At 32.0% G+C, this 21,254-nt stretch overlaps 1 protein-coding gene across 1 annotated transcript in view; it reads left to right on the top strand.

The window, feature by feature from the left end:
• The first annotated feature begins 12,238 nt into the window (after positions 1-12,238).
• Positions 12,239-21,254, top strand: part of LOC139502991 (neuropeptide S receptor-like) — a 41,448-nt gene continuing 32,432 nt past the window's right edge. Inside the window, exons 1-2 of the mRNA XM_071292660.1 lie at positions 12,239-12,487; positions 15,207-16,025. Of these exons, the coding sequence (XP_071148761.1) occupies positions 15,957-16,025 (69 nt within the window). The 5' untranslated portion in view covers positions 12,239-12,487; positions 15,207-15,956. The remainder of the gene's footprint in view (positions 12,488-15,206; positions 16,026-21,254) is intronic.

Raw genomic sequence — 21,254 nt, 5'->3', positions numbered from 1 at the left:
AGATCAACATAAAAAATAAGACATGCTAAAAAAATTATAAAGACGAACAACCGTGGAGTTTATAAAACACCAGATACAAGGATGTCGTTAATACAAGGCCATGATTTAAGTTCTATAAAGTGACATTAATGACGTCTGCATGTACGCTATTTCTAAAAGCGTGTTTTGGTAGAATATGGTTTATATAATAGTTTAAGTTAGGGTTTGACCTAGCAACTGCAAGTACTCTTAGATCAGTACTACTTTGTGGTGTATCAATCGTGTATTTGCTACTTCCAGCTTGAATGCAATGAGTCAAGCCCGATGTCAAACCCTTTCCAGTGAATTTTTGTTCTTACATTGTGTGATGACAGCAATGTCTAAAGTTAAGGAAATGTATGCACCCTAAGGTATCTACATGACTACTAGTTAGGTTGCTTTTCTAGATTGGTCATAGCTCTGTTACGGTTATGCTATGCTGTATCTTGACAAATGAAATTCTCATTTCAAACCATTTAAGAAATGAAGGTTTCTTTTGTAGTACCTATAGGGTTAAAAAAAAAAATTTTTCGAAGTCCATGATGTATTTTGCATTAATTTTATTTTTCGCACAGTCGAGGAGTTGTACAACCCTATAGAACTACCCCCTCAAAATACTGAATTCCTTCATTTATATTCAACGCTAAATAAACAACAAACTGTTGATTTACATGAGTTTAATCAAACCTTTTAACCTTTGTTTTTCCTACGTATTGTTGTATCATTGTCACGAAAAGCATACACACTATCGTAGTTTGCCTGTTATTTGAATATAAAACACATCTTTCAAATACCACGTGCATGTTGTCTGCCAATCAAAAGGATGGAATCTGTATAAAGGATCTCTATGTTATGTATATTTGTAAATATTTGACCGTAAACGGATCTGATTATAAGTAATGAAGAAAAGTGCGTTGGCTTTGATCTGCGGCTATCGTGACAGCCATAAAAAACATCAATAGTAAAAAGTTAAATTTACAAAAAGCTTTTTCTTTTCATAAGACGCACTGATACTATTATCAACTCACTATTAAAGGCATTATAACTTGTACATTGTAGTTAATTGTAATTAATGATAATATGCCGTTGCTTTAGTACTTTATTATTTTTTTTACATTTCTCATCATGTGCCTTCGTCAGTTATAATGTCCCAAATGCTATTAGTGCATTGTTGGCGACCAAACTCTAAATAAATGAAATATATATGATTAAAAGAGGATTATATACACTGCCAGTGGTTTATACGATGTAATTTTCTTAAAACATGACACACAGGGATATATTTGTTATAAACAAATATCAGATGTCGACGACAGCTAACGTCAATATAGGTTTGTTATAATTTCCCAAGCGTAACTTTTTTTCTGCTGGGAAGTCTCCTCAAAATTCTGAAATCCATTAAGAAATAGAAACCTCCATTAATTCTACATAAACACTGTAGGTTATATTGTACGAGCTGACACTGACGCTGTTCTTGGTTGTTTATCTGATATTATAGGTTATGGTTAAAAATTATGATGTAACATTCTGACATTAAAAAAGAAAAAGTAAAAGAAAACGGACAGATATTATGAAATTGGTGCAAAGAAAGTATCAGAGTTCTGGATCTGTAGGTTGTAGTTTATAATTTGCTTTAATTTGAACACTCGGTCTCTAATGCAATATTCATATAGTATATTGAAAATATGGAAAAGCCGACACATTTGCGTGTACATGTCCTATAATTCAATAAGAAAATAGCATACATGGTAAGTCTATAAAACTCTCTTTTTGATGACCATGTTTAATATGAGATGGACGTAAATACGTTTTATAAGAATTAATAAGTATGTTGCAGTGAATTTGCAAAAGAAACCAGAATGCATGAAACAGTTACATAATTCAAGTTGATTTCGTAGCAAGTACAATGTACGATACATTGAATTGCCTATCAATACTAATTTCAGTATAACAGTAAAACTCCATACTTCAAATTTGATATGGACTCTATGGTTCAAACTTATAGAATTAACTATAACAACGTGCAATTCAGAATAACACATGACTGGTGTGTTTACTCATATTAGTAAGTCTAGACCATAATATACATCCCACGTCTACATATAATCATAATAATGCCAGGTTTGGAATGCATTTTCCAACGCCTACAAAAATCTCATTGCCTTATTTTCACAGAATTAGTACATGAACAATCTTATTTATCCTAAATTGAGGCGTCATATTTATTACAGACAAATAACAAGTGTATAACGAGTTTTGTAAATGTATCAAACTAAAAACCTCATGTACAAATTTCTGTATTATTATCGAATACAAAAATAAGACTTTGATGAAAAGTGATTTTAAAAGGTATATATATTTTTGATTTTTCAAGATTTATAACTGAATTGTAATAATTTGAGCATCATATATTGTGAGTGTCTAACAAGTTGTTTCGGTCTTTCGTATATCGTATACATGTTATACCTGCATTAATTTCTAAAGCAGGCAAAATGCGAAGTAATTTTATGTAAAAAAAATAACGGCCTAAATTGTTTATAGTAGCATAAATTTCAGGGACATATGCAGAATATTTGAAAGGGAAAAGGGGGAGCGTAATTTCCGAACAAAATATATTTTGACCAGCAAAGCGTTGAGAAAAATATTGGACGATTTAATACAAACAAATTATATTTAACCCCGCCACATTATTTATGTATGTGCCTGTCCCAAGTAAAGAGCCTGTAATTCAGTGGTTGTCGTTTGTTTATGTGTTATATATTTGTTTTTCGTTCATTTTTTTACTTAAATAAGGCCGTTAGTTTTCTCGTTTGAATTGTTTTACATTGTCTTATCGGGGCCTTTTATACCTGACTATACGGTATGGGCTTTGCTCATTGTTGAAGGCCGTACGGTGACCTATAGTTGTTAAAGTCTGTGTCATTTTGGTCTTTTGTGGATAGTTGTCTCATTGGCAATCATACCACATCTTCTTTTTATATATATCTACCAATCAAGGGAGCGGATGCATGCTCTTTTTACACCCTCATATGCATCCGCCACTACATTAATTTTATATTCGGCTTTGCCTCCATCATCACTTATCAATGAAACTCGAATGTTCTGTACTATGCTGAAAATGATTGTTCTCACGACTATTACTAATATCCTCATCTGATGAATTCTCGTATGAATTTTTCCCATCTCACCGTTACAGAAATTCATTAGATAAAATTGTCTAACATACTATTTGTGACCTTCTTGCAACTAATCATTCTATAAAGTCTCAAACGTGTCTGTTATCAAATGTCAACATATGGGATATTAAGCATGTTAAGTGCAGACATGCATGTTCGGCCTCATCTGCATCAAGTCTGAAATGTACTAAAAATATAAGCAATCAGGTGTCCGTCTATAGATAGCCAGATGCATTGTGGTAGTTTATTTGATTGTTCTGCTGAGTAGAATGAAAACAAGGGTTATAATAAATTAATGGATTTTTTAAAAATTAACATAGATGAATATCATATATCATTTAATTAAAGTTAACGAAGTCAGACAAATCTTGTATACTGAAAATTCAGAAATATTGTTAATTTGAAAAATGCGACAACGCATTATAAGGCATATATAGTCCGGCGGCTACAAGCATATTTCAGACAAATTGTGAAAATCCTGCTACAAGCATGAAATTTGGCATAGACCTTCCTTAACTATTACTCTTTTATTTTAGATAGGGAGGCATTTGAAAAAAATGTCTCACCTCCTGATAAAATTCAAAATGGCGAACGTCATACTTGAATCAGCCTAATATCGAAGGCTAGTATTTGAAAAGGTGTTATTATCATGCTACTAGCAAAATATTTGGTACAAACCTTTGTTATGTACTACTTCTGGATATATTTTATAGAAAAGATGTCTTCAAAAACCCTACTTCCGGTTAAAATCCAACATGGCGGACATTATACTTAAATAAGCTTATTTTTTAGGGAGGGTAATTGAAATGTGTTATAACGTATTGCTACTATCATTACATTGTGCAGGAACCTTTCTTTGGTGCTTCTGATGGATACAATATATAAAACATATGTCTTAAGAACCCTTATTTCCGGTAATATCAAAAATGGCGGACATAGAAATATCAATTTATTATTCAAATATTCAACTTTTTTTAAAATGTAAAGAAAATGATTTTTTTTTGTGCTGTCATTAAACTTTTGTCTTAATAACACATTTTTACACACTAGCCTTTGATATTGGGCTGATTTAAGTATGTTGTCCGCCATTTTGGATTTTACCGGAAGTGAGACATTTTTTTTCAAATGCCTCCCTATCTGAAAAAAAAGAGTAATAGTTAAGGAAGGTCTATGCCAAATTTCATGCTTGTAGCAGAATGTGCACAATTTTTCACAAAGCCGCCGTACTAATACTATTTCAATAGTGATTGTCAGCAACAAATGCTATGATTAAAATCAATTATACTTTGCATTTTCTTCAGTAATCAGTGATTAGTATTTCAAATTATCAAATGTACGCATTATTTTTACAGTATTTGGTAGTCATATTACAAAGCATTTGATTTCAAGAATATGATACTACATGAGGAGACTAATTTCTATACATTTGTCGCTTGACAAACTCGATCGTACCTAAAAACGATTGATTCATCGACCAACCAAGAAATTCATTTAAAATACAACACAAATCATATCTTAAATGAAAAATGAATACGTCGGACTTTTCAGAATAAACAATAACTTGACGAAAATATTCTAACAACTTCTTTCTTTTTTTTAGAAATTAGTATTTACATCATATAATTTATCTAATGTCAATTCTAATTTTGAAATTTAATCATGGTTAAGATAGAGTCGCATGCTCACGATTTAGCCATTTTAAAAGATAGAATTTAGAGAGAGCACCTACAATGTGTTGAATGCTCGGTAACCTTACAGCTAGAAGAAAGATTTTTCTGATTGGTTCAGAAATAAATGTCATTTCAATTCGTCCTTTCCGTGGCACGCTTCCTACACAAGTCATTTGAATTAACATTACAAATCCGACCGGAAGAAGATGCATATTACAAGTTTTTGCTATGTCTGTTATTTCATTACAGTTAGCTAAACATCTGAAACAAATTTTAATCATGCCATCCTTTTGCCTGCTAACAAGCAATTAGTGGATAAAAACTAAAATTGAAGCAGGCTTTACAGAGGCCAATTAAATCTATTTCACGACTTCCGTCTTTACGAGGGAAACTTGCTTTTTTACTTTTATGTACAGGAAAGACATTTTAATGCAGCATAAAGTTCAAAGAGGCGAATGACAAAAAAAAAGGATGAAAAAAAAATATAAAAAATGGAAGAAGACTGTTATTTATAATTGTTGTGACAAAACAGTGGGCTTGAATTATTTAAATGATTTCACAACGCGAAACATGAGACGTATAGACTGTCAACATCTGTGCTGTAATTTTGTAGCCCAGGTTCAATTTTTCATTATCATATGACATTAAGTTAATTGCCGTATATCTTCAACATGTGCATGCCTACCACAGTTGGTCTCATAGCTCACAGAGGTGTTGAGTTCATACTGAATATACATAGTTGCCACTGGACGTTTTGCAATCAAACATCTAAATCATCAATTTATCCTGGGAAGTGTACAAGTTCACATGTGTATATGAGAATAAGTTGAATTACAGTTTCTAAAATATTCTGATTGACAACCAAATTAAAACAAAAACAACATATATATATATAATCATATTTAAGCGCATATGTAAGTTGTGAAAGAGAGGCGAAAAATACCAAAGAGATCATATTTAAACTCGTTAGTCGAAAATAGACCGTAAACGCCATGGCAAAAAAAAAAAACCACCCAAACAAACAACAAAAACAAACAAACAAACTAAAGATAACAGTATACAAAACACAACATCCAGCAATAAAGTCTCAAACTTAACCAAATGCTGTGGTTATTCCAGATACCCTTAGCTCCACATGTGGCACCTGTCTTTCAGCTCATGTCAGTACAAGCCCGGGAATAAGTCCAATTCAGTAGGTCATATTCAGGGGGAAAAGAGGGTGTTGATGTAAAACCGACGATTGGAACATGATTGTTGGTATCTGTGAATCAGATATTCGGAGTCACAGTAGCGGTCATCCAACTCGTGATGGCGGTTGTAAAGAACAACGTGTATTTATTTTAAGTTACGTAACGGTTGTTTTAAATATTAAGGAAAATATCTGTGCAATATTTCTCAACAACTTTGATAACTGTAGTGAATTGTTTTTTTTTTACAGTGAAATATTGGTGCCTACATTATTTATTTGTACAATTTTCACAAATGAAAGCCTTGGTATGTTGGTATGGCTCTGCCGTTATTTCATTTAATTTTTCTTTTATGTATAATATTTTCCCAAAATGAAAAATTACCACAGATAACAAAAATATGTAAATATTCTAACAATGGAAAAATAGTTAATCGCCCGAATTTTTGACAAATGTTTCCCAAATGCGTTTTAATACATCGAGTTGCATTCCGCTTTTTGCATTAATCAGAAATATGAGTGACAAAGGTTTTGATTTATGGAACAAACAACAACGTCAGGGTAAGATAATTTACATGTATAAATACGCAGTGGGAAGCATTTATCAAATTTGGGAAGATAAACTATTTATTATTCATTGCAAGCTTTTGTTTATTATATACTAAATTATTAATTATGAATGATTGTGGCTTACGTCTCGTCCACTGGTAAAAAGTTCATTCACGATAAGAACGATAACCAATAACAAATTATACAATTATAGATAAATGTAAGTTTTGCAAAATCGGTTGGCTGGGATGAACGGCGGGAAATTTTAACAGCCGTTAGAAAATGAGGGTATATGTTTGTTAGATATTTAAAAATGTTTTTGTCTAGCAATAGATCACATACAAAACCTATCAAATAGTTGTTGTAAGGGATCTTCATCTCGGAGAGAGCGTTGAACCGAACATACACCAGGCCTCGTATGTAACCGTTCCATTCATACTGGGCATTAGCTGCGGATCCGTAGCACTTACATGTACATGTACGTCAGTATAATATATTTGTTTACTATTAGCAGAACATAGAAATACGGATTTTACATGTTTTTTGTTTTTCGTGAGTTCACGACGAGATTCAATATGGCTTCAAAAAGGCGAAAAATTAATACATAAGGAAAATTAATGATTAAATAATAGTGTCAAGGAAATGAATATTCAAACATTAAAAGGTACATCATATCTTAGAAAAATATCTGACCAAACGAAACAATTATATTGACAAACTATGCACGGACGATAAACAATATTTTTTTTCACAAGTAAGTGCGAGCTGAACCTTGTCGCAATTCCAAAAGTTTTGAAATAAGAAAAAGCCGTAGCTTAATGGACCGCAAAAAGTAAAAAAATATTATTAGGACGAAGGAGCTTTGTGTTCCGCAGCTAAATCGACATTGCTTCATATTTTAACAGTTATTTCAGCAAAATAAACACTCTTTCTTAAGCTTTCAGTATTGTCATTCTGTCGAATGGGAGTCCGAGAGGTCCAGGCGACCTAATATTTATACTCAGACTGTCAATTTTGTGTTGGAGTTTAAAATATAGGTTGTAGAGATCCCTTTAAAAATTCTTTAAATATAGGCGGCAGCACTCGTTTGTCTCTGCAGGATGTACGCACATTCGTGTCAGGTCTAGGTAACAACGTGAACTAGTATTCCGAAATGCATTGTATGTGTCCAACTATCCCCAAAAGCACCTTCATGAAACAATAGTTACTTTTTTGTTGCTGTTTTTTGAATTCATTCTGTTTGCTAGTACTGGAGAGATATCTGACTAAAATCCTTCGCGTCATTCAGCATACTGAAATTAGAAGTAGGTACAGTATCTTAGAGATCTAAAAAACACACGGCTAAAAACAACTCAACAGTGTTAAAAAAAAACACCCAAAGGTACCAGGTTTATACATTGTATTGATGCGCGTTTCATCTAAAACAGACTCATCAGTGACGCTCGAATAAAAGAATGGAAAAAAAGGATAGCTGATATAATTGTCGATGAACAATGCACCAGAGTCCAAAATGACGTGCATAAATCAAATATAGCTCACCGCAGGACATCAACGTACGATATATGTTTCATTGACTTTTCAAGCAAAAACAAATTATATTGATAAATCTAAAACTTTGAACCTTACAACCGCACTTTCTCGCTTTAGATCAGCAATTCAATACAACAAATAATATATATTGTGCAGATCGTATATGGAAATCCCATTAAGTTAAAACGATTACTTAATAGCATATGTTTCAAATCCTTTTATTATTTCCCCATTGTATATATATATGTTAAACTAAACGTTGGTATTACAACCTTTCGTTATAGACCTAAGCTTTAAGATGTAAACGCATGCGAAAGAGCTCACAGAGGGATCACGACTTTTATTTGTATATTAAATAATGACTTGTATGGATTCGTCTAAATATTCTTGAATGTAAAATAATGAAAGGTTAACGTCTTCTGATAATATGTATGGACACCACTTGTAACTTTATGACATTCAATTTAAAAACTATTTCTTTACATATCTCGAACTACAATTTGCAATGAATACTTATGGGGTGTAGAAAGTGACTCACTCAAGAGTAAAGATGGTACACAACACTACAAGGAGTTAACTCTGTAAAATCAATCTAATTAGTAATACGTTCTATTGTTAAAGAAATGTTAAGTTTCTGAATGATCGAAATTAGTGTTTTCAAACTGCTACATGTATACATGTGGGTTTCAAGTTTTTTTTAATTCGTTATATTTTGTAAAAATTTTATGTAAATTAAACAACCAAACTTGGTACCACCTTGAGTTAATAAATATAAAACATGTCATGTGTATCTTTCTTTTGTTCATGTTTATGAAAGCACATCTGCGGGAAAAAAAGATAATTTTAATAAACATTAGTGCAATGCAACGTTTTTATGGCGATTGAGCATGAACATTCTAGAGAAAAATTGAAGTTTGTACATTGTATGTACCTTGACATTGGTGGCAGAATCTACAATACCGATGTATATCACTGAATCAGTTGTACAGACACCATTTGACATGTACAATGCATATGTAACTGTGTCAGTTGGACATACAGCTTATGATAAAATTGACATATTGTGTCACTTCTATCTATAAATCACCTTTTATATAAAAATAATGAGATATGGTATGATTGCCAATAAGACAGCTGTCCACCAAAGTTCAAATAAAGTATATATAAGCAATTATTTGCAATAGTACGGCCACAAACAATTAGTTTGACCTTGGTAACTGAATTCCTTATGTGATTTCAGACATTAAGCATCAAATATTGACATGGTTGACAACAAATCTTTGAAAAAAAAACGATAATTGCCAATAACTGTAGGATAACGATTATGGGCATTTTATCAATTTAAAGTCAATAATTGCTAACGTAAAGTGGAACATATGCGAAAGAAAACTTTTCCCTGGCATCATTGTATGACAAGCTGTCATATAGCCAGTAAGCGATTGCGCTATAACTGTTCTTAACTATAAGAACAGAGCGCATGGCACACTACGTGGGTGCGTGGGGATGTTTGATTCTGACTGTGGACTAATTCAATGATTTCTGTCATATTGCAAATCAAGAACAAAACAAAGTAGATGCCAGGTCGCAGTTGACACGAAAGACACACAGTGTGTACACATACAAATGTACGAGTACGTTATAAGTGCATGAGCTACATTTTTGTAGAAGTATATCTCTGACAGAAATACGTCACTATATGAGTATGTGCATTCACATTGTGTACGATTATCATGTCTATTTATCACAGAGTACTTTATCAGTTCCAGATTGATATATTCTAATTTGATTGTCTTTGTGGTACCGCATAAGTGTAGATCTTGGTGGGCATTAACTGACCTGAAACAGAGCTGATGAGCAACTAAGACGAAAGTCCCCGTTGAAGGTTTATAAGCACCATCAATACTCAGGAAAACAAAATGTTTTGGTCGTAACATTTTTTAAAGTGACATAATGGTAGCCTAAAAAAGACCTCCATTTCATAAGATTCAGCGATGACGAGGTGGCGGATTTATTATTAGTTCGATATAACATTTTAACTATCACATCTAAACTCTAGAAGTAAAACCTGACAACCATTATATTAAGAACACGTGCATCCTAATGCATGAAACACTTATAACTGACCAACATCAATCAAGTCTTGTAATAAACTTATGGTATGGACCACATAAAGATAATGAATTTGACAGATGCTGAGTTTGACAGAAAATAAAAGAAACATCAAGATAAACACCAATAACAAAATTTGAAGTTTATTTGTAGTGGTACACTCAGGAATATTGAATTTTACGAAATAAAACGCGGTGTTATCATCAATGTATACTATACATTGTTGAAGGCCGATGGTCTGTGGTAAAGGTAAATTAATTAACTAACATTAGTTAATAGTAGTGTTAATCCTACAGATATTGCTACTCAAATATACGTCGAGCTTAATAGTATCGGCTGCAATGTTTTATACTTGTTTACATACATGCTGTATAGGTTTACAGAATAGAGAATAATATGACAAATACATGTATGCAGACACATGAAAAAAAAACAAAAAAACAAACAATAAAGAATAAATAGAAATTGATAAAAAATAAAGAAACAGGGAATATTGGAGTGCTAAGATATAAAGAATAGAATATTTTGACATGATTTTTGCGTTTGTAACGCAACTTATTAGCATCGCTTTTGTGCTATTCCATGGCGGCCAGTTTTTTATTGGTGGAGGAAGCCGGAGTGCCCGGAGAAAACCACCGACTTTCGATAGGAAAACTGACAATCCTAGTCAATAAAGATTGGAGTCGAGTGCACCCACACAAGCAGGGTTCGAACTCACAAACTTAGTGTTGACTGGCTAGTGATAACAGTAGCAGAACTACATTTGTACTTAGACCACTCGGCCACAGAGGCCCTTAAAGAATAGAGAAAATCACCTCGTATTATCAAACTAGATGTGTCAAAGCGACACGAATGGTCCCGTCCTCAAAAGTTGAAAAATCTGCAATTTCAATAGCACATGTGGACACAAACATGATGGTAGTCTCACATATCATAAATCAGCTAAATATCTAGAGGCGTATAACTGTGATTTTCAATAATTTACCAAAGCCCGTAATTTCAGCAAAAATTAGCAGAGTGGAACGAAACATAAACTTAATCTGTAATTCATCATGGTCAACTCACATGCCAAAAATCAGCCTGAAGGCATTTAGAAAAGAAAGTCTGTATAACTATGATTTTCAACAATTTTTAAATTGATTAATATGCGCTCGAAATATGCTAGTATTTGTATATACATCTTTTGGCATTCGAACACCAGATCAACGTTTGTTCAACGATCTCAGTGATCTTACGGGAGGGCGTAGGGGTCTCGGATTCATGCACGGGAGGTCCTGTTTGTGATCGCCGACTGCGTCAACCAAAGACTTGAACAGTGGTATTTGCTGCTGCAAATACACGTCGACTAAAGACTGTTCGACTCTCAATTGGACTATTACATTTCGAATCAGCAGGGTAATATTGACTTATCATATCACATTTTCACATTTAGTTCTTTTCCTTTTATCTATTGTAATATTTTCCACTAGACGTAAACACCAATTCATTATCTTTAATATACATTTGTTCATTTCCAAAATTCATTTTGTTTAACCGTGGGGCCTGTTTGGCCGAATATCTCTGATTAATTGTTGTACTGATCACTGTGCGAGATTGTAAATGCACATGGAGGTTGCTTGCTCTCTTATTCAACGAAGCTGGTCGCCAGTGGACGATTAGAATGAGGCATTAAAACAATTAAACGATTAAATTCTACGAATTATTTAACGATGCACAATTTTACAACTATTTCATATACTTGATACCTTTTATATGAAACTTTATCAATTTAATTTTATTGTTTACTGTTACTGTTTGCATGTTGATTGATAAATTAACGATCATAAAATAACAAAATATTAAAAAAAGATTAATAAATCATTTGTAGTACCCTTTTTATCGTGATGTTTATTAAACGAACGAACCAGTTAAGCCCTTGACCAGATGTTACATTACATCAAGCCACAAATCCATTCTTGTTTCGTTTACACTCAATTACATTCATAACAAAAATTTTTTTTACAACTGCATGCATCTAATATCGTTTGTTTACTAATACAAGGATATCGAAAATGTGAAAATAATCAAGAAAATGATTTTTATGCGCCTTTACTGCACTGAAAGACGATAAGAGGCAAATATATCCAAAGTAATTCAATTGTGTTACAAATGACTGCATTCTAGATTTAAATCACTTGGTAGAGTTATTTTAGATTGAATTCATTACATTTTCTCTGGAAACTTTATTTACACGTTCATGATCAAAAGTGGTAAGTTAAACTGTTATATCAACATAACCAATTGCATTAATATTATCTTTGATAATGGATAAATATGTATTTCAGAATAAACTCTATACTGGAACGGTCTGGTTTCTGAAATAATTGAAAAATACGGATGAATTGTTCTGTGCAATGCTAAACATGGAATTATAACTAATTTGTAGAAAATACTTTTACTTTAAACATATTTTATTTCAATAAACCATGCACATGACATATACATACAAATACAGTACTGTAATACAATTTGGAAACAAGGTTTCCCTTATATTAATCCGTCTCTCTGTCAAAAAGAAAAAGGAAAATAACTGCAATTAAAAAGTTGAATTTTTTCGTCTGATCTCTCCTGGAAAAAAAAGGGGGGGGGGGGGGGGGGGGGGGGGGGGTTCCTATATATATGTTCCGGCGGCGTCGTGTGTTTCCATGACTTTTCAAGACTGTCTCACCCAATCACGATTCTTACCATGAAAATAATTTTGGAAAGTAGATAACCTTTCAAATAAGGAATACGCGTTTTAAAATTTAGGTATATTATTTGTTATAATGATCTGTGTTACTTAAAAGCTTCGAATGTATTGATGTAATATATGTTTATCATAAACGTGCCATAAATTTGTTTTTTCAAACTACTTATTATAATAATGTATTTAGAAGCTGTTGAAACATCAAAAAGTAAAATCACAAAATTACTGAACTCCGAGGAAAATTCAAAACGGAAAGTCCCTAATCAAATGGCAAAACCAAAAGCTCAAACACATCAAACGAGTGGATACATCTGTTATATTCCTGACTTTGTACAGGCATATTTTTTATTTATGGAGAATGGTGGATTAAACCTAGTATTAAAGCTAGCTAAACATATCACTTGTATGACGGTTACATTGACAACAATGTGCGAACAAAACATTAAGTTATACAAACGAACGAAAGAGTGCAAAAGCAAGCAGACATGCGTGAACCAGCCTCGATTCACTTGAAAACCATCTTTTCGAATAACAGACTAACAATGAAGAAAAAAAAAATGAAATTAGCACAAAGTCATGTTAATTATATATATATATACACTGTACAAGGTCCGGAATTAAGACCATTTGTTGGAATTTCCTTGTCAAATATGTCAATTTTATTGTTCATTATTCATACGGAAGTGCATACACTAAAAGGATTAAATATGTTCAATCGCGATCTATACTGTGTTATCTAATAATTTAAATGAATTGATCATGATACTTTGAAATGCATTCAAAGTCAATATTTCGCTAGACATGAAACAAAAAAATCTGAAAAAAAAATGAAAAAAATAAAATAGATGAAACGATTACTACGCTAAAAAAGGTGTTATAACTGATAACGCCAGACACAATCGATTACGACAGGGGAAAAAAATCCCTCATAAATTTAAAAAGAAGTTCAAATTGGTCAGTATAACTTAAAATAAATACAAAAGTAAAAAAAATCGCTAAACAACAAAGTCCAAAAATTGAAAAATTGAAAAAAATAATTGATAAAACGATTACGAGTCTTAAAAAGGTGTTACAATATTGATAGGACCAGACAAAATCAATTACGACAATTACATGTACGACAGACAAAAATCCCCCAATGAATAAAAAAGAAAGAACGTTATTCAAATTAGAAATGATTATAAAAATTTGCTATGCATTTGTTAAATTGTAATGCTTCAAAATGATATTTTTGCTTAAACAGATGGATTTCAGTAGAATTTGATAGCAATAAAAGAGTAGTATTAAAGTATGTTTGATGCAATAAACAGATCGCTGTAAGCAGTAAAAAGGCTATTAAGCAACCAAAGCAAGTATTACAAAACAGATTGAAGTAACATTGAATGCTATAAAAGAGAAGTATCGCCGTAAACACACAAACGACTAAGAAATCCAAGCAAATATTAAAAGATATGAAAAAAATGGCAATTGTAAAATTCAAATGCTTAAAAACAGTATTTTTTTCAAAATAATATAATTGAATGCTATAAAAGAATTTTATCGCTCTAAACATTCAAAAGCTGAAGCAATCTAAGCATGGATTAAAAAACAGATTGAAGTAAAATTGAATGCTATAAAAGAGAAGCATCACTGTAAACACACAAACGACTAAGCAATCCAAGAAAATATTATAAGATTTGAAAAAAAATAATGTGTAATGCAATTGTAACATTCAAATTATTCAAAACATTTTTTTTCAAAAAAAAAAACCAGATTCAATAATAATTGAATTCTATAAAAGAGTCGTATCGCCTTACACAGTCAATAGTCTAAGAAATCCAAGCAAGTATTACAAGATTTGAAATAAATGTGCGAAACAATTGTAACATTTAAATGCTTCAAAACATTATTTTTGCAAAAAAAAAGATCGATCGAAGTAGACATGAATACTATAAAAGAGAAGCATCGCCGTAAATACCCTTAAGGAAGAAAAAAAAGCAGATTCAAGTATACTTGAATGCTAAAAAAAAATCTTATCGCTCTTTACATTCAAAAGCTGAACCAATCTAAGCATGGATTAAAAGACAGATTGAAAGAGAATTGAATGTTATAAAAGAGAAGCATCGCTGTGAACATTCAAAAGCCTAAACAATCCAAGCAAGGCTTACATTCAGTCAATCAATAGACACAAACTCAATAACCAAACTATTATACGTATAATTATACTTCAAATGTATTAGTAATAAGGAACGTTGTCATTTCAGATTTTAGCTGTCAGCTTGACAAGGAAGATGTGTTAAGCTATCACTCGGCATCACAGAAACATTAAACTATTATAACACAACATCTTTAACTGAGGTCGGATGTATAAATAGACAAATTATTTGTAGGCGGGAAAAAGTGATAAATAAGACTCTGGACATTTTTTAATTTTACTTATTTAGTTTTAATATGTGCTAAACTTTCATTCAATAGCACATAAACATTAAACTTTAACACAACATCTTTAACTGAGGTCGGATGTATAAATGGACAAGTTGGTTGTAGGCGGGAAAAGTGATAAATAAGACTTTGATTTTTTATTTATTCAGTTTTTAGAGAGTAGGAGGATAATTAAGCATTAGTTTGTGTGCTTGCAGCTTGGCTAAAAAACAACTGCTGGATTTTTAAGTAACTTGTTTACGTGCCAGTAGTTAGAATTTAGCCTACTGAAAACAACATATTTTTAAGAAATTATTTTTACATCAGTATGAAACTGATTTTTAAGATTTTCAAAACCGACTACTAATAATAAAAATGTTAGTACATCATTAGTGTGCAGTTTGGAGCCGAATAAAAGAAACTTGGCTATTTCTTTTTATTGCGGTATAGGAGGGTGAATTTGTATACGATTAAAACAAGATTTGTTTTGACATAAAATCAGTGTGCGTGCTTTGTGGACAACTAAAACGGACTTAAAAGCAAACGTTTTTTTAACGTGAAATCAGTTTGTGTTTTCATTTCGACTTAATTCCATGGATATGAATGCCAGTACTTCTAATAACATTTCAGGATGCTCTGGTGGAGTATTTACAAACTTTCCGGTAAGTTAAAAATTATAATTTCTTGTTCTTTTGAATAATTTGTTCAAATATTTTAGATATAAATTTTTCACAGGATAAAACATAGAGATTGGAATAAAACGAGGGTAAATTTTTATTGGGCTTTTCATAATTTGTTTGAGTGGTACGTTTAAACGTAAAGAAGAGAATACTAATTAGTTAAACCTAAGAAATATTTCATATCGTAAAAAAACCACTTCCAGAAACGGTCGTTAAACATAAGACCCAATTTCTTTAAATTTATTTTTTCAAATGACGGTTTCTTCTTTCCAGCTTGCATTTTTTTTCGTTAACGCAATTATCTATCAAGTAATAGAAAACACTATAATATGTGATGTCGTGTGTGCAACACATGTTTTTTTTAAATATTTATTATTGGTATATACATGTATATACATGTAGTTTAATCATAGACATTTTATTTTATTCTGTCGAATTTCAGAATTTGTATTTTCAAATTGTGTCTTACTTTAAATGTAACAATGCTATACTAACTTCATTTTGAAGTATTGACATCAATACGAGAATCCGAACTGTATTTTGAAACATGATGTCTTCTTAAAATATGTCAAGGAATTATGTTTAATTACACCATTCTGTAATTTTGCGTAAGGCTTTATTCATTTATTATGAATGAAGACTTTAACAAAGTATTTTTCAATGACCAGATAGGTGTTCTTTCATACGTACTTCCTCAAGTGCAACACAAAACATTTAGGAGATAACTGTATTGTATTTTAAGCTCCGACGGCATCAATTGGGGATTTGATGGTCGCAAATTAAGTTTACTGGCGACGCGTTAGCGGAGACAGTAAACGGGTATTTGCGACCATCAAATCCCAAATTGATGCCGTCGGAGCTTAAAATACAATATTGTTATATCCATTCTAATGAAACTGACAGAAAACAACGTTAAAACATGTATTTAAAATCTGTCATATGCCGTCTGCGCTTGCGCGTACGTCCCATAGCATCAATTGTCAATTGATGCTATGTAAGAAAGTGACGTTATCCAATCAAAATGAACGTTACAAACGTTGTTGCATTAGAATTCCTAATATATATATTTTATTTGAATTTGTATGCGATATATGTTCTTCAACTCGGTTAAGAAAACCATTTCAGCAATAGACATGACTTTAAATCTCCGTTTGTAAACTTTCTATTTCATACTGCTACTTAAGATATTTATGTTTGTAACATATCATTTTTGTCGAGCCTTCGACTTTAGTCGATAAAGCGAGACATAGCAATCCTACATTCCGTCGTCGTCAGCGTCGTTGGCGGCGTCCAAAAATATTCACTCTGTGGTTAAAGTTTTTGAAATTTTAATAACTTTCTTAAACTACACTGGATTTCTACCAAACTTGGACAGAAGCTTTTGTACCTGTGTATTTTTCTTATAAATGGACTTGGAACAAATCTGCCCAACTGTGTCTAGTATGGATATTTGTAAAACATAAAATATTATTAGCGATGAAAAGTGAATAAACAACCGGGCGCAAAATCCTGTTCTTTAATGTGTTTGATTTACGCCTCCGATTGCGGGAATTTTTCGCTACATTGTAGACCTGTTGGTGACCTTCTGCTGTTGTTTTTTTCTATGGTCGGGTTGTTGTCTCTTTGGCACATTCCCAATTTCCATTCTCAATTTTATTAGTTTTTCTTCTAGTTAACATTACATACAGTCTGCAGTTAAAATTTAAATAACATTTATTAAATTCATAAACTATACTGGATTTTTACCAAACTTTGGATAGAAGCTTCTTACAATCAAAAGGAATATTTTTATTGATTTTTTTTCTTCTTTTTTTTTCAGCCTGCGATTTACAGCAAAAGTAGGCGAGACACTGGGTTCCGCGGAACCCTTACGAATTTTTGGTAAAGTAGTTGCTTATATTTTTTTTACCAAAAAATAAGCGAGAAACAGCAATTTTAAGGTGCAAAACGTAAAAGACATCATGTGTGTGGCGTCATAGTGACACCAGCTTTATAGTATCTATATAAGAAGTTCGGGTTGGGCTTTATATAATAGAGAATAATGTCATAATGAAATAATGGAAGAGAAAAAATAGGGGGAAAATAGTGAATAATAGGGTTCAAAGAGTAAAAAAATAAATAATACAATTGAGGGTAGTTTTAGGAATAAGCTTATATATTACTGATAACAGAAATAAACAAACCAGAATAAAAAAATCCTCTAACTACATGAAAATGTAATAATATAATAATGTTCAGGAGAATATCAAAGAATAAGCTTTTTTTCTCTCCATAAAAAATAAAATATACAGATCTAAAGGACCCCACCTAAACACTCATATTCTATAAACCTGTGTATTGATCAACATTTCAGTTGTGAAAGGCTTCAATTAATGTACTATTTTCGTCGTTTCAGGGGCACTTTCCTTGAGTTTTTTCAAAATGCTAAGGATGTTTTACCACAGGAGTAGATAGCTGTACTTGGCAAAAACTTTCGGAATCTTTTGCTCTTAATGGTCTTCAGTTTCATTATTTAACCTATGTCACTTTTTTTTTACTCGAGCATCATTGAGGAGTCTTTGGAAGACAAAACCCGTGTCTGGCATGCATATTTTGAATCCCAGTATCTATGCTGAGTTTATCTTATCCTTTATCAACACTAATGTCTTACTAAGGAAAAATCTTTGACCGCTATAGTGAGTTGATATTAATCCTCAATCAAACACATTAAAGAACAGGATTATGCGCCCGGTTGTTTATTCACTTTTCACCGCTAATAATCTTTTATGTTTTACAAATATCCATACTAGACAAAGTTGGGCTGATTAATTCTAAATACATATCGGTTATAATGTTTGTCTGGCATTTAGACGAAGGATACTTTTGAAGTGAAAACAACCGCTGACATTTACTTCTGATCTGTTCAAGTTCTTTTGCACTGCATCAGACATTGTCTATTCCATACTTTTCTGGGCTTTTTTGTGATAGTAATTTCACCGTAAAGGTATAGAAGGTATGAGTTTTGAAATTTGACCTACCGAATTAGACTATTTACCGTGTTTGTAATAACTTGAGCAACAGGTCGGGTGCAACATATGGAGCAGGATCTGCTCAACATTCCGGAGCACCTGAGATCACCTCCAGGTTTTGGTGGGGTTCGTGTTGTCACTGAGTACTTAGTATTTAGTTTTCTATGTGTTTTCTTTTGCACTATTACAAATGTATTTGTCTGTTAGTCTTTTTCATTTGTAGGCCATGGCACATTCCCCATCTCCATTCTCATTTTTATTTACCAATGAGACATCAACTCAACGATACAAAAAAAAGTTTTGCTGTTCTCATCCATGTAAAAGATGAGTGTAAACTATTCAAATTATTAACAATATCTTATATCGTGTATTACGAATTCTCACATGTTGATTTGTCCATTTCTGTTAACAAATTTCAGTCATTTGCGTTCGAAAAAATACATTCGAAAAAAATTCATTCGTTTTTTTTTTATTAAACAACAGTAATTAAATAAAGGCAACAGTAGTATACCGTTGTTCGAAATTCATGAAAAAAAACACTAAATCCAGGTTACAAACTAAAACTGAGGGAAACACATCAAATATAAGAGAAGTACATGTACATTACATGATAGGACTACAATACAAATAAATGGGAGAACATATAGGACAGTGGAACACACGAATAATAGCTTACAAAAGGTGTCAGGTTTAAATTTTAATACGCCAGACGCGCGTTTCTTCCACACAAGACCAACCAGTGACGCTCCGATGAAAAAAGTTCGAAAGACAAAAAATGTACAAAGTTGAAGGACCAAAAGTTCCAAAAAGTTGTGCCAAATACGGTTAGGGTTTTCTGCCTGGGATAAGAAAAAACTTATCATTTAAAATAACTGATCAGCTTCTTTGTACACTTGATTACAATTTGCAGAATTGATCAGTCATATATTATATCAAATGCTACTTTTGAAATTTAATTTATTGATTCTACATGAGGCTTTCAAAGTCAGTTTGAGTAGCTTTGAGTTTCTACAGTTTACGATCAATCATATATATCTATTGAAAATTAACTTTGGTTTTCTCTTGACAATTTCATTAAACATATAATTTTCAAATTATAATTACTATTCGTAGATAAACTATAAAAAAGATTTAAAATGGATAATCAAACTCAGAAGTCATTGATAATTCAATGGCAGGACACAAACCAAATAAAAGACAAATAACTGTTTTCTAAACGCAATATAGAACCATCAAGACTGAACAACAAACCCCCCCCCCCCCCAAAAAAAAAAAAAAAAACGTGGGTAAAATTACATAATCTAGCATTTCAAGTACATCATCATGATGCTTTTGACCTTAGTGCAGTTAAGTGACTGCCTGATTGACGTTAAACAAATAAATAATTATCTTTATATGAATTTTCACTATCTGTTATAAGCAAGTAAAATGTATCTTGAATATATACTTTTATTAGACAGGTTCGTGAGGTAGACGTATGCACAAAGATAACTTATCTTACAAATTAAAAACTTTCCTCATTACAAAATCATCAACAAAGTGAGCCATGATTATACAAAACAAACATGAACAATATTAGAACAGTCCCTTTTGTCGTTAAAATTTGAATAGAGTTTCCTGTGTAAAACAGACATATCTAAATCAAGGGAAAAACAGTTATTGGTAAATGTATCTATATCTAGTTTTCTTTAAAAGAAGTACCCTTTGGTACATTTGCTGGGAATTTTCGGTGTTTCGGGGGATTTGATATTTCAGGTGGTGAGGGTGTTTTTTTTGGGGGGGGGGGGTTAAAATATTTGAAATTAGAATTTATTTAGGTTTCTGTTGTATGTCTATAGTTTTCTGTGTTGACTTTTGGATACTGCTGTATTTGTTTGTCGATTTTCGTGTTTTGCTATGACATTGTCATTTTGTTTAAGTTGGTTGCCTTCTTTGTACCTTTCGCATCCCATCTTAAGGATTCTCATTCAGTTTGTTAGTCAATCGGCATAGCTTTCACATTAATTACCCCATAGACAATGTGTTTAACTCTACCATAGTATAAGGTTAAATAATTTTCTGCACCGGTCATTCTCATTGATTAAATAAGACAATGGTATACGATAAGACATTATGGTTCGGTAACTTCGATTAGGAAAAGGGAATAGAGAAAAAAACGCACAATAATTGTCATTAGATCATTTTTAATCAGGAGAGTCGCATA

The sequence above is a fragment of the Mytilus edulis genome, chromosome 14 (genome assembly GCF_963676685.1).
Source record: "Mytilus edulis chromosome 14, xbMytEdul2.2, whole genome shotgun sequence".
NCBI lineage: Eukaryota > Metazoa > Mollusca > Bivalvia > Mytilida > Mytilidae > Mytilus > Mytilus edulis.
This window is presented reverse-complemented; position numbering and strand designations above follow the sequence as displayed.